This window comes from Macrotis lagotis, chromosome 1, assembly GCF_037893015.1.
Source record: "Macrotis lagotis isolate mMagLag1 chromosome 1, bilby.v1.9.chrom.fasta, whole genome shotgun sequence".
In the NCBI taxonomy this organism is placed as follows: domain Eukaryota; kingdom Metazoa; phylum Chordata; class Mammalia; order Peramelemorphia; family Peramelidae; genus Macrotis; species Macrotis lagotis.
Window position 1 is genome coordinate 119,806,440 of NC_133658.1, and position 14,395 is coordinate 119,820,834.

Below are 14,395 nucleotides of genomic sequence, written 5' to 3' on the forward strand. Positions count from 1 at the left end.
TAGACTCAGGTTTTCAGAATATCACTTTGGCAGCTGTGTGGATGATTGCATGGGAAAGAACTGTGCCAGGAAGACCAGTTAGTGTTTCCTCTTGGTGCCTTCACTTGAAGATTATCTGCAATTTATACTTGTTTGTAACATAGTTGTTCGCATGCTGTCTCCTTCCATTTAGAGAAGGCTAAAGTAGAACAAATGGCTAGAGCTCTGGGTCTGGAGTCATGAAGACTTGAGTTCAAATGTGACCTCACCCACTTACTAGTTGTGTGAGCCTGTGCAAATCACTCAAACTCTCTTTGCTGTGCTCTTGGTACAGTGCCTAACATGTAATAGGTACTATTACCAGTCTTCTTGACTTCTGCCTATGACTCTGAAAGAGGGAAACTCTGTCTCACTTAAATCCAATGTGTGAGCAAGTCAAGGTATTATCACTCCATAATGTTCTCGGTCCTCTTTGAAAATGAAAGGCAAACTACAACAAATATTTGGTAGAATTCCCTTGGGAATCCATCTGGTTTGGGGGATTTTTTTCTTAGGGAGATCATTGATGACTTGTTCAATTTCTTTTCTAAGTTGAGCAATTTATATTTTTGTAAATATTCATCCATTTCAGTTAAGTTGTCATATTTACTGGCATATAATTAGATAAAATAGCTCCTAATAATTTTAATTTCATCTTCATTCATGGTCATTTTTATCCTTTTCCTTTTTGCTACACCCAATCTGTTTTCTCTTTTGTTAAGTCGAATTAACCAATGGTTTATTTTACTGCTTTTCTTCCCTCAAGACCAGCTTCTGGTTCTATTAAATTGTTTTCTTACTTTCAATTTTAGTAGTGTCTTCTTTGCTTGTTAGGATTTTGAGTGTTTAATTGGAGATTTATATTTGTTCATTTTCTAATTTTTAAATTGGCTGCCCAATTCATTGATCTGCTCTTTTTCTATTTTATTGATATAAGGATTAGAGCTAGGGTGTGGCTAGGTGGGTGCAATGGGTAGAGCACCAGCCCTGGAGTCCGGAGTACCTGAGTTCAAATCTGACCTCAGACACTTTATGATCACCTAGCTGTGTGGCCTTGTGCAAGCCACTTAACCCCATTGACTTGCAAAAAAAAAAAAACTACTCTAAAAAAAATAAGGATCAGAGCTATAGTTTTCCCTAAGTACTGCTTTGGTTGCCTCTGTAAATTTTGATATATTGTCTCATTGCTGTCATTCTCTTTAATGAAACAGTTGACTGCTTCTATTATTTGATTTTGGGTCCACTCATTTTTTAGGATTAGATTTAATTTCCAATATATTTTTAATCTCTGTTTCCACAAAGATTTTTTTTACTGAATGTAATTTTTATTGCATTATGGTGCAAAAAGGTTGTATTTAATATTTCTGCTTTTCTGCATCTGCTTGTAAGGTTTTTATGTCCAAACTCGTATTTTTTTCTGTTTATGCCATGTGCAACGGAAACACTGCTGTTATATTCCTTTCTGTTCCCATTCCCATTTTTCTCCAAAGTCTCTCATACCTAACTTTTCTAAGATTCATCTCCTTCTTATTTTATGGTAGGATTTATCTAGTTCTGAGAAGGTAATGTTGAGTTCCCCCCATTAGTATAGTTTTTCTTTTTCCTTCCTTTAATTCATTTAACTTCTTTAAGAATTCGAATGCTGCGACATTTGGTGTTGCTGTTACTTCACTGCCTATGGTATCATTTAGCAAAATATGGGTTCCCAACCTTATCTTATTTAGGTCTCTTTTTGCTTTTATTTTGTCAGAGATTACGATGGCTACCCCTGCTGAAGCCTAGTGCACTCTCCTCCATCCAAGAGGAGGGGTTCACATCTGCTTTATCCTGGCAGTTAAGGGCCAGAGAGCTTTTCCATTCAAGTTGAAAGGGAAACTTTCCCTCATTGGAAATGTGGCTGTCCGGAGGGCAGGGGCAATTTTCTATTCTTTTCCTACAGCAGGGGCTTAGCGTCGTACTACGTACATAATAAATGCTCCGTTCATTCAAAAGCAAGGTAATGGGTGATGGCATCCCGGCGTGGACCAGCCGAGCCGAGCCGCAGCCCTGGGGCGCTTCCTCTCCCAGAGGAGAGGCAGGTCCCGGGTGGAGCGGGGCTGGGAACTGAAGGCACGGAAGCACGCCGACCCCCGGGGACTAGACAAACGCCCAAGACACGGCCCTGGAGCCCCCTGCCCAGCCCGAGCGCTCCTTCCAGACCACACCTGAGAGTCCCGCCCACGGCCCAATCCAGAAACGGGAGCGGGCTTGACGGGCAGTTGTGCCCGCCAGTCGGCTCCTGAGTCACTATAAACACTCCTTGGTCTCCGCTCCGCTTCCCCCTCCCCACCTCAGCCAATCAAAGACGTGGGCGGGGGCCCCCCTCGCCGCCTCGGTTTAAAAAAAGGGGGGGGCCTGGAGCAGAAAAGGGCAGGAGAGGCGCAGACGGACGGACAGACACGCAGGAGCAGGAGCCCCGAGGTCTCTGCGGCGTGCGAGGAGCGGCGCGGGCTCCGGAGGCGGGGCGCCCGTGATCGACAGGCGTGCGCCGCAATGAGCGGGCTCGGAGGCCCCGCAGCCCCGCGGGGCGCGGGCGGGGCCGCCGCGCGCCCGGACCAATGGCGGCGGGGCGGGCGGAGGTTGGGCTGCGGTGGGTAGGGTTAGTGTGAGAGGTGCGGCCGGGGGAGGTAATGATGATGGTGGCGGCGGAGCATGGGGGGGGAGGGGGCGCTGCCGCCTGAGCCGCCGCCGCCGCGACTCCCCAGGGGCCCCCGGCGTCGGGCGAGGCCCTCGGGGCGAAGGGCTGGGGGCTGAAGGGCGTCCTCCCGCCCGCCCGCCCGCGGCGGCCCGGAGCGCTGGCGCGGCGTCGCCCGGTGCATGCCCTCCGGCGGCCGGGATGGAGGAGCGGCGCTGAGCGGGGCCGGGGCCGGGGCCGGAGGAGCCCGAGCCGGCGGCGCAGGCGCGGCGGGACCCGAGGTGTGAGGAGGGGCGGGACGTGCCCCTGGGGTGACAGGGGCGCCCTGGAGGCCGGCGGGGGCCGCCGCGGGGGGCGCCGGGCCGGGCCGGGCCGGGGTCGCGCCTCGTTAGCGGCAGACACAAAGCGTCGCCCCCAGCCCCCTCCCGCGCCTGGGGGGCGGCCCGGGCCCGGGCCCGGGCCCCGGAGGATGCGGCGGCGGCCGCGGCGCCCGCCTGGGCCCGGCCGGCCCGGGGGCGGCCCCGCGTTGCCCGGTAACCGCCGCCGCCCGGCCCGGGCCCGCCCGCCGCGCCGAGCTGTCAGCCGGCGCCCTCCGACCCGCGTTCATTTTGTGTCTTTGTTTTCCTCGCAGCCCTCCAGACCGCGCAGGCCGGGGCCCATGAGGAGCCGCGCCGCGGGGAGGCGGAGGGGAGCTGCCCCTGCCCGTCCTCTGAGCTGGGATTTACCCTGAGAAACGGGAGAAGCATGGACCCTGAGCACCGCCCCCGGCTGTAGACTCGCTCGTTCCACACCGCCCCAGGAGCCGGAGCTGCCCGGCTTTGGGCACTGCGCCCCGTTGGAGCCGCCGCCTTGCGCCCGTGCCCGTGCCCGTGCCCGGCGGGCATCATGGCTTCGGTCTGGAAGAGGCTGCAGCGCGTTGGGAAGCATGCCTCCAAGTTCCAGTTTGTGGCCTCCTACCAGGAACTTATGGTTGAGTGCACTAAGAAGTGGTAGGTACCGGATGCCCAGCGGCCCGATGGCAGAGCACAGTGGCGGGTCTGTGGCTCAGCGGCTGGGTGGGGTGCCACGAAGGGTGCCCCCTGGCCCGTTATGCTCCTAAGGTTGTCGCCATGGCATCACATGGGTAGCATTAGCAGATTCGGACCTTACAGTTTTTGAGCAGGACTGGGATAACTGCATGCCCGGACCTTCAAAGAAAGACTGGTTGTCTGATGAAAAATTAATGAGGGGGCAAGGCGATTGTAGAATTTCTTAGGGAAGGTGATCATCTTTTTTTGTTCAGTGTAAATCATCTTCCCTAAAAGTGAGGTTTTCTTCCGTATGTAAATAGGGGAATACAAGAATTTGCAACCTTAGAAATGGATTTGTGATTTGCTTGGGCAGCTGTGTCATGTTTTAATTGACCAATGGGATACGTTTCTTGGCCACACTGGAGGAAGCAATTAGTTGTGCTAGTCCCTGATTTGCATCTTTCCACTTTAGCAAAGTAAACTTCTGAACTTACTTCTTATTGCTTAGCAATACAACTAAATACATATTATCGCGTGAGACAAAAAGTTAACTTTAAAACACTGGTCCTTTGTTTTTTTGTTGCTATGATTAAGCAGCTTTACTTTAAAAGAATGGATAGTTCAATAGTCCAGCATTTTGGTATTTAGTATTTATTATGTTTGTTTATTTGTCACATTATAAAATATTTCTTGCTCTATAAACACAGTTACTTAGAGTTTTCCTTAATGACTTACAATAGTATTATTCTTTTGAAGATTCAATATTTTAGACATTATTGCACAAAGCTGTAGGAAGATAACAGTTTCAGGTAATGGGTTATAGAAGTTTATAACAGTAAATATTCAGTTACCACATATATTCAATTCAGCACTTGGAAACCTACTGGGAGCAGATATCTTAAGAATATTTACATTCCTTAAGTGGAATTCCAACAAAAATTTAAAGTGATTTTTCTTGACTCACTAAATTTTGTCGTTGCCGGTTTGCAAATAACTTTGGGACAATTTTCTTGAATGATGTATAAGCTCATGAAGTTAGTTGCCAAGACCAAAGCTATCATGCTTGAAAATTTTACTGTACTTCTGTTCAGTAAAAGGGATGCTTTTGAAAGTATCTTTACTCATTTTCAGTCTAGTAAATTAGAGTACTAGTGTAGGATCAAGCCACATGACCCATATTTTTCAAGTTCAGCCTATCACATAGAGGACTAAAGCATCAGTTGTATGTGATTATAAGAATCCTAAATGTCTCATCAAAATAGGTTTTAAAAGTTTCTGGTATTAGTGTTGAATTAGAAAAGCTGAAGAATAGTTTTAAACCTATTTTTAAAAGGACAAGGTGTTTGAATTTCTTTTTTTTTTGTTAAGGAACACAACTGTTTAAGAATAATACAAATACTTTTTTTATTAAAAAAAAACCTTAATTTGTTGTGAGTTGGTATTTTCAAGTGAAACAGTTGTAGAATAAGGGGAAAGGTAGTAGTTATGCTGTAAGAAATTCTTAACATTACATCTTTAGTATGTATAATAGATTTTTCAAGAAATGAATTGATGCTAGTGTAGGCCTTTGTAGGCATTTTGAGTTCAATTTTTTCTATCCAGGATAATTTGGGGGAGATTTAGCATAGTTGAATCTTGATTGAATTTTCATAGGATCATGGAATTTAGAACTGAAAAGAACATTAAAGATTATCTTGTTTAGATCTCGTATTTTACAGATAAGGAAACTGAGATCCACAAAGGTCAAGTAACTGTCCAGTCACACAAGAGAAACTTTGCTTTCAGGCTGTTTTGATTGTATACATAGATGTTTAATGTAACATGTTTGCTTTAAATAGAAGAGCACTAAGGGAAAAATTAGATAATCTACTTTGATCAAACCCCTTTATGTAGCCTCTTTAGGGACCATACAAAAATTTGCCTTGTGCTGGGGCAAAAATGGATAAGTGATGTGTTATTAGCTGGGGCATAGAAGTCTTTTCATTATATAGAATTTTTTATTGAAATGATATTCGATCAATATTTTAGTTGTCATATGTGGTCTTAGGGTAACTGTGGATGAGGTTCTGACTCCCTTTCTCATTTCCTTTTTTGGTCTTCATTCCAAAGAAGTGGTTTCTTGATGAATTGATAAAGGAACCATGACTTTAAAGGAAAACTTTAAATAAATGCTAATATAGCACAATGGATGATAAGAATGAACCAGTGAATCAAACAAAAGTATTTATTGTTTTGTGCAAAGCCCTGGGGATGCTCACAGAAAATCAAGGTAGCCCCTGCTTTCAAGGAGCTTGTATTCTAATGGAGGAGACCAGACAGAAGTTTCAAGCTACATGAAATCTACATTCTTAGTATGTAGAAGTGAGCAATTGCCACTGCATCTTTAATGTTACTTCCATTGATAAAGGCATTGAACCCAGGTACTCCTGACTCCAGGGCCAGTGCTTTATCCACTGCACCACCTAGCCACCCCCAAGCCATTGCCATTTCTAATGTTGTACCTTTTGACCACAGAATTTGGTGATGAGAATTTTTCCAGGCCTTCAGAAACTATAGTTATAGGAAAAAAAAGATATTATATAAAATGAAAGTAGAGACTAATGTGTTAACTAGAATCCTGTTTTTGCAGCAAAAAATTTTCTATAGTGAAAAGAAAGATATCTCTGGATTTTGGATCTTGAACTGGAAGATAACTTAGAGACCAGGAAGTCCTTCCCTCTTGTTTTACTACAACAGCAATAATACTAGCTAACATTTAGATTGTATTTCCTGTTTGTCAGAAACTGCTAAGTGCTTTATTATTTCATCTGATTCTCTCAATTAGTCAGGAAAGTAGATATTATTATTATAAACCCTTTATATAGATGGGGAAGAGCCACCCAGCTCACAGGTGTTTGAATCTGGATTTGAACTCCTCTCTTTGACTCTAGGCTTAGCACTGTCTACTCTGTCTTCTTAGCATCACCTCATTTTACAAATGAGGAGACTAAAGTCTAAGGGAGATTGAATGATTTGCCCAGAGTCACACAAGTCAATGCATTGTCAGAATTCAAACCTGAATCTTTTGATTCCAGAATAGTGTTCATTACCTTGAATCGGAAAAAGAAAGTAGGGAATGCATAGCTTAATAGTAGTCAATAGAAATGGCAGGTAAAAAAAAACTAATATTTTCATTGGCTACATAAAAAGAGGTAAATACTCTGCTCAATACTCAACTCTGAATTGGCCTTCTTCTGATTATATTTGGTTCAGAACCACCTCAGAATTTAGAGAAAACAGTGAAACAAATGCTGGAACAGGGCCATAAGTTGGTGATGGGAATGTTGAGAGCACTGAAGAACCTGCCTTACATGAATTAGCTCTAAGAAGTGGGCACGCCTGGTCAAGGGGGGTACACCTCACGGCTGTCTAGTGGGAGAGGATTAGACTTGGACCCTTTGGCCTCAGAGGGCAGGATGAGGCCGGGGGTAAAAGTTTCAGAGAGGAAGATTTAGGCTGAGCTACTGGGCTAGTTGGGCTAGATGGTGACTGCCCCTTCAGGTCTGATGGCTGGCTACCTTTTGAAGATTTTGTTGAAGGAAATCTTAGACCTCTATTTTGGAAGAAATGACCCAGTCCTTTCTGACTTTTAGATTCTATAATTTTATGAAGAGGAATGGAATAGCTGGGTGGGAGAGACAGAAAATAAGAAAGGGTGGTTTGATTAAAAGAGAGAAACAACCTACTACAAAAGGAAAGAAGAAGGAAATAAGTATTTATCAAGTGCTTACTATGTACCAGCCACTGTGATAACTAAGCATTTTACAGATATTATCTTCCTTAATCCTAATAACAGGTGTTACTATCCCCATTTTACAGTTGAGGAAACTGAAAAAGATCAGACAACATTCTTTTGGGGAGTATGTAATACATTTTCGTGTATTGGGGTGATGCCATGCACTCTGAACCTCAATTTTCAGGATGTGCAAACCTGCATTTTGAAATCAAAGCATTGCAGACAGCATATAACAAGGTTTTCAGTGTTTCGGCCTTGACCCACAGAAAAATAGTAGGATGTCAGTGTGTTTCTTTCTTAAGGAGAAGGGGCATGTCAGTGGGTAGGATGCTGTCATTTAAACATTCTATTCTCAAGATAACAGAATTTGAGCCAAGCAGAGAAAGTCAAGATGTGGCTGAAAGAATAAGATGAAAGTAGGGCTTTAGAAAACCAGCTTCTCTTGGATCTAGGATATTAGTGATTCTGAGACTTGATGTATATTTGCTCTTCATCAAAGAATGAAGAGAGAGTAGGTTAATACTTTTTACAAAGTGCTCTATAGATTTATAAATTCTCTGAAGAGCTAAATTTTGCCTTTTCCAATCTGTAAATCCCAATCTCTTCCTCATTCTCTTTCATATTCCTTATTCAATCCTGGCTACCTTTTGGTAAGGACACACTTTTTTGTAAGTTCTTTTTCTTTTGAATTCAGGTTTACATTTGCAACAGGTGTTAGCCCTAGACAATTCTAGATTTGGTGGTTTAGAATATTTGTCTTCTGAGAGTGGGAGACTTATTGTTAACCAAAAAGAATGAAAGTCAGGTTGCAGTACCTACCTCTTTATAGCAGACTAAAAAATTAATTATTATTTGTCCATTATTCTTGTTATTCTTCAAATGGCTATTAATGATGACTTTAACCAAAAGAAATAGACCAGGTTTGGAGATTACAGAGGTTGAAAAATCATGCCATCTTTGTTTTCACTATAGTCACCAGGTAAATCTTTTCTTTATTTAATTGCTAAATTTGCTTTGGAATTAAGTCCTGACTTCCTGAAGATGGAAGGGAATGGTAGGAGTTGGGATTTCAATTTCTCCAGTAATATATATCACCTTATCTTTACAAAGTAATACTTTTCTTCCTTTATCTTATAATTATGTCAGGACTGAAAGAAAATTTCAGAGAATTGTACTGAGCTTTTACTAGAAAGATGTAGAATTATTTTGTTCCTAAAGTTTTTTTTGTTATTTAGAAATTCTTTATAATTTAACTTTTCTTTCCATATATATATATATATATATACACACACACACACACACACACACACACACACACACACACACACACATATGGCTATTTCTTACTTTAGAAAGGAATTTTTTTTCCTATATAGCAGTCAACAGTCATTCTTAAGCAACCAGGGTGTTTAAAGCACTGTTTCTAGGGTAATGCAAATAATTTTAAGTCATGGTTCCTGACCTTTAAAAGCTTATACGTAGTTGGGGAGATATAAAGCGCATAAAAAGTTAAATGACCAGAGATGTCACCAGTAAGTAGTAGTAGTTCACAACAATGCAACAACTGTCCCAGACCAATCAGGATTAATTTACCAGAGTCGAAGAGAGGGACTGTATCTGTGAGTTCACTGGGGAATTCCTGGCTGAAGAAACTCTCAGTACCTTCTCTTCAATTTATAGCCTTAGTTACTGAGAAGTGAAGTGCTTTACGTAATATTTATCATAAGCTGGACTTGAAGCCTGGTCTTCCTGGTCCCCAAGGCTACACCATGAGTTCCACGAGAGTTAGAGGAAAGTGTGATCAATTGCCCTGCAATGGTCAGGGAAAGTGGGAAGGAGGGGATTAGACTCAGAAATGAGTGGACATTTCAGATGGATGCTAACAGCTTTGAAGTTAGGAAGGAGGAAATCATGGAAGTGAGGAGCTGACCAGTGAACAAATATTTATAAAGTGCCCACTGTGTTCTAGTCCCAGTACTAAGCACTGAGGATAAAATGCATAAGTGAAACAATCCCTGCCTGACAGTTAAGGATGATACCCAGAGTTCACATGGGGAAGAATGATTTCTTCTTTCTCTCAAACCTTGAGCTCACAGGATAGAAAAAATGAGCCAACCATGGAATCATGAGCGAGGATTGTAAATTACACAAAGAAGGATTTTTACTAGCTATCAGATGTGTCCTGTCAGCCATATGTTGAAATGGCAACAAGCACCAAGGATCATTATTGTAAAAGCATGGATCCACTGTAACCATCTTTTTGGAGACTTGAATTGTAAGCAGTGAGGAGCCATCAGGGATGTGACACAATCCTAGTAGTGATTTCAGTACCATAGATTTCAGACCTAAAAGTAATCTCAGAGGTCATATTGTCCATCCCATTTATTTTACAGATGAGGAACCTGAGGCCTGAAGGGGTGAAACAGTTTGCCCAAGGTCATACAGTAATTGTCACAGCTGGAATTTGAAACCCTGAAAGTGATTTAAAACTCCAAAAAAGTCAGAGGACAAAAGGCTATACTACTATAATAGTATTTTAATAGTTTGTATATTGGAAAATCATGGCAACCAGATTTAGGGTTTTGACAGTGGGAATGGAAAGGTAGGTGTGGACATAAGAAGCATGAAGGAGAAGTTGGTGTAAAAATAAAGGGAAGAGGGAAAAGAAGAGTCCAAGGTTGCAAACTTGTGTGGCTCAGAAAAGGAGAGGTGGTACAGCAGATAGAGCATTGGCCTTAGAATCAGGACAGGAGTTTGAATTTGACCTCACACTTGGCATGTACTGGCTGTGTGACCTTGGGCAAGTCACTTAACCCTGACCGCCTTGCCTCCAGGGCCATCTCCAGTCATTCTGATTCATATCTGGCCATTGGATCCAGATAGCTGGGTATGTTGTTCTTTAGTGGTGAAAAACATTTAAGTGGAAGTATCCAAAGGCATTTGGAAATTTGAGAGAAAGAGCTCAGGGCTAGAGGTAGTTTTAGGAAGCAGCCTGTGTAGAGCAAGAAGCCCTGGATTTGGAATTAGAAGACCTGTATTTGAAGCCTTTTACATGTGTTCTTTGTCACCTTGAAATTACTTATGCTTAGAAAATGAATTTACCAGGTTCGATGATTTCTTGGATCTTTTCCAACTCTAAAATTGGAAATCAATTAGAATGGTCTCCATAGTGATGATAGAAAAACTTATCAAGAGTTAAAATTTCCTAGAGGTAAAGAGAGAAAAAGAAAGGTCCCAAGAATTCAGGAACATGAGAATTTTGAGGGTATGGTGTGGCAAAAGGCAGAGGATAAGGAGAGGAGGACTCAGTGGAAGGAGGAAAACCAGAATAATGAATATAGTAAGGAAGACCAGGGAGAATTTTCAAGAGTAAGTGGATGGTATTTGTCACCTGTATGGCATGAGGAATGGTGGGGGCTAAGAAAAAAAAACATTTTATACTTGTGAAATTAATTTTTTGAACCTAAGTTTACTATCACCCTTAAATCATATTTTATTTGCTTCACATCATTGATCTAGATTGTACCCATTCTTTGGGGGATTTAATCCTTTGTTTTTCTTGTAAATTTGACATAATAATAACAAAATGAGATTGCTGTAGGCAGTTGGAGATGTTGGTATGAATCTGTAGTGAAGTCAGAATTGAGTATCATCTCTTGACTTCAGATTCAGTGTTTTTTTCCACTTCACCATGGAATGTATTTTATCTGTTGAATATATCTTCTGATATTTTTATTTAGGAAAACTTAACTGCGAGAGACCCAAATAGTTCTACTCTTGGGAAAATCTCTTAACTACTATGTGCTGCCTTGGCATTTTAGGGAATCTGTTTACATTCTTCACAAATACCCTGTAAATTAATAACCTTTAACTCCAACTTGGAGTCTTTGATATGAATTAATTCTCTTAGACAATTTGAACATTTGTTCAGGTTCCTTATATTTTGTGTTTTCTGTACCAAAATGATCCTTTTCAATATGATAAATGTGTTAACTTTATTGCATATTTACTTGTGAAAGTTAATAAACATTTTTTAAATGATTTTTCTTCATCATAGTTTTTGTCTGGATCTGTGATTTTATTGGTATTGGAAATTCTGCTAGTGGAAACTCTTCACTGATACAGATTAGCACTGTTGTGTTGGTGATTGTGATGGTTACACAACTTAAGTGTCAGAGACAAAAGCTTAATCCATTTTTTGATGACTCCAAGGCTGATTTTTTTAATACCATTTCATACCCCTTCTCCCTCTTTCAAATTTCTCATCAATTTTTTTAAAAAATGTGTTTGAAACGTTTTATTCAAACAATTGGGAATTTTGAATGCTTTTGCAATCTTGGTAAGAATGCTTCATGAAGTAAAGCTGTAAAATAAGACAGTATCATGTAAGGGAATATTCTAAAATGAATGAAGAGACCCTAAGACCTAGTTCCAGTGGTCACTAACTAGTTGTATGATCCTTGATAAGTTTATAGTTCATATAGTTTATGAATTTAGAAATGGAAGGAACCCTAGGGGAAATCTAGTCTAACTCCTTTTACAGTTACCTCCTCTGTGAAATGAAGGGATGATCCCTTATCATTCTTAGATTCAGTGATTCTTTTGAAAGGAAGTGGTTTTTTTTTTTTGGTGGTAATATCAGTAGTAAAGAAATTCTCTTTTATTTGTGTTGAATTTTTTTTCTCCTCTTGACATCTACCAGGAATAATTGTCCATATCTTTTACTTTTCTAAGACCAGATTGTCACTGTGATTATTGGTGTTTTGTTATTATCATTAACCTCTGTAAGTGCATTTTCAAAGTTGAGACTTGCTGGGTGATCTTGGTCAGGTCACTTATTCTTTGCTACATTTAATACAGAATTGTTTGACCATCACATACAAATACAGCAAGTATTTATTAAGCAACTGTTTTGTGCAGAGGACTGCTAGCTGTTGAGGAAGATCAGAAAGGTTTATAAAGCATAAAGCTCACTACTGAGACATATAGAATCATAGATTGAGAGCTAAAGGGGTTCTTAGAGGCCATATAGAAAGGATGACTGGCCTTGTTGTCATACATCTAATAAGTATCTAAGGCAAGATTCAAACTTGTCTTTCTCGCTGATGATTTGAGGCCATGACAAGCAGGTGAATTGGATTTGAGTGAGTGGGCTGTGCTAAGTCACCAGCCTCACTTTCTCCTACAGAGCCATCTGGGTCCAGTGGACTGGATGCTGGTCAGGAGGACTAGAGATGGCCCTGGATGTGAGACAGTCAGGGTTAAGTGGCTTGCCCAAGGTCACACAGCTAATAAGAGTCAGATGTTTGAGATGGAGTTGAACTCCTGTCCTCCTGAATCCAGGGCCAGTGCTCTATCCACTGTGCCACCTAGCTGCCCTCTTTCTCCCTTGAGTAGTAGATAAAATACTAGTCTTGCAATTAGGAACCTGAGTTTAAATCCTTCCTGCAATACTTATTAGCTGTGTAACCCAAAGCAAGTCACTTATCCTCTTAGATCAATTTTCTGTAAATTGAAGACAATAGGACCTATTTCACTGACTTCTGGTAAGGAACAAATGAGATAAGTACTTTGCAAATGTTAGCTATTATTATCCATTCATTACATCTAACTGCCACTAATAGTAAATAGCAGAGTTACAATATAGTCTCTGTTGAGAAATTTTATTAACTTGCTTGGGCCTCAGTTTCCTCAATTTTGAAATGAGAAAGTGGAATTAATTGACCCCCTTTAGGGGAGGGTCCCTTCTAGTTTTAGATCTCTGGTTTTAGTTTATGGAACTCTAGCCCCTAGGCTTTGGCCAGATTGTGATACCTGACTCCTTTTTGTGCTATTTGAGCCTATCTTTCTAATACCCCTAGGGTAGCCTCAAAAAGTTTTTATTGTAGTATTGATAGCCTGTTAAACAAAAACACCTATGCTTTGCTACATTCTGTCCAGTACTGGTCCACTGTGACACCAGACTGTCTTAGTAAAGAGCATTTTTATAAGTAGAAAAAGAGATTAGGCCTCTGCTTCTTAACAGCTTGTTTGACTTTGGGCTAGTCACTTAGCCTCTCTTTACCTATTTTCCTTATCTTCAGAATCATGAGATTGGATTCACTTGTATGTGAGCATTGAGGTCTAAAGAATCAGTCAGTTTGCTGCTCAGGATGTGAGGGAGTCATGGAATGCTTTAGAGGTGAATTGCTTATCTTTTGAACCTTGCCAATGTCTTCATCTGATTTTGAATATATTTTCATTGGTTTTGAAGGAGGATTTGCAAGTATCGTAGGTGGAGGCAATTGGCCTCATTGTCTGCCAAAGAGTTATTGCTTTTTGACCTCAAGTTCTAAGGACACTTGAGCCTGTTGGAGCTTTCAAAGGAGCTGTCCACTGCCTTTGAATTCCAGCTCCTTTACACATTTTTTATCTCTCCTTTATTGGATTCTATTTTTTTTGCATGTGTATGTAGATTGTGCTTGCTGTATAGATTAATTTGTTTCTAGTGTTTAAAATAAAACTATGTAGTTTAAAAATCAGTATGTTACTGTTGCCAATAAGAGTGAAAAATCCATAAGGGGTCCCAGCCATATTACTGTGGGGTGTATATGTGCATGTATATATCTTTTTGAGTTCCCAGTGCATGCTTTGAATATTAGAATTAACAAGTTCAGGAAGTATAAGGAATTGCCTAATTTGGCTGGAGTGTAGAGTTGGGAGCATGAAAGGAACAATTTAGATGAGATAAGGTTTTAAGTCATTCAATGATCATTAAGTTTTAGAAAGGCAAAAATCTAGTCTCTTCTTCCCAGGAGCTCATATTCTAATGGGAAGATGAGATGAAAATATTTATGTACTTGGAAAATATATACAGTATAAATGGAAGGCAATCTCACAGGGAAAGGGCTTGCAGTGGTTGGAGACTGCATCTTTTAG

The 14,395-nt window shown here is 41.1% G+C and overlaps 1 protein-coding gene across 12 annotated transcripts in view; it reads left to right on the forward strand.

Annotated features, from left to right (window-relative positions):
• The first annotated feature begins 3,323 nt into the window (after positions 1 to 3,323).
• Positions 3,324 to 14,395, forward strand: part of EHBP1 (EH domain binding protein 1) — a 369,287-nt gene continuing 358,215 nt past the window's right edge. For all 12 annotated transcript variants that reach the window (XM_074207073.1, XM_074207081.1, XM_074206989.1 and 9 more), the window contains exon 1: positions 3,324 to 3,681. In XM_074207073.1, coding sequence (XP_074063174.1) covers positions 3,578 to 3,681 — 104 coding nt within the window. In that variant the 5' untranslated portion in view covers positions 3,324 to 3,577. The remainder of the gene's footprint in view (positions 3,682 to 14,395) is intronic.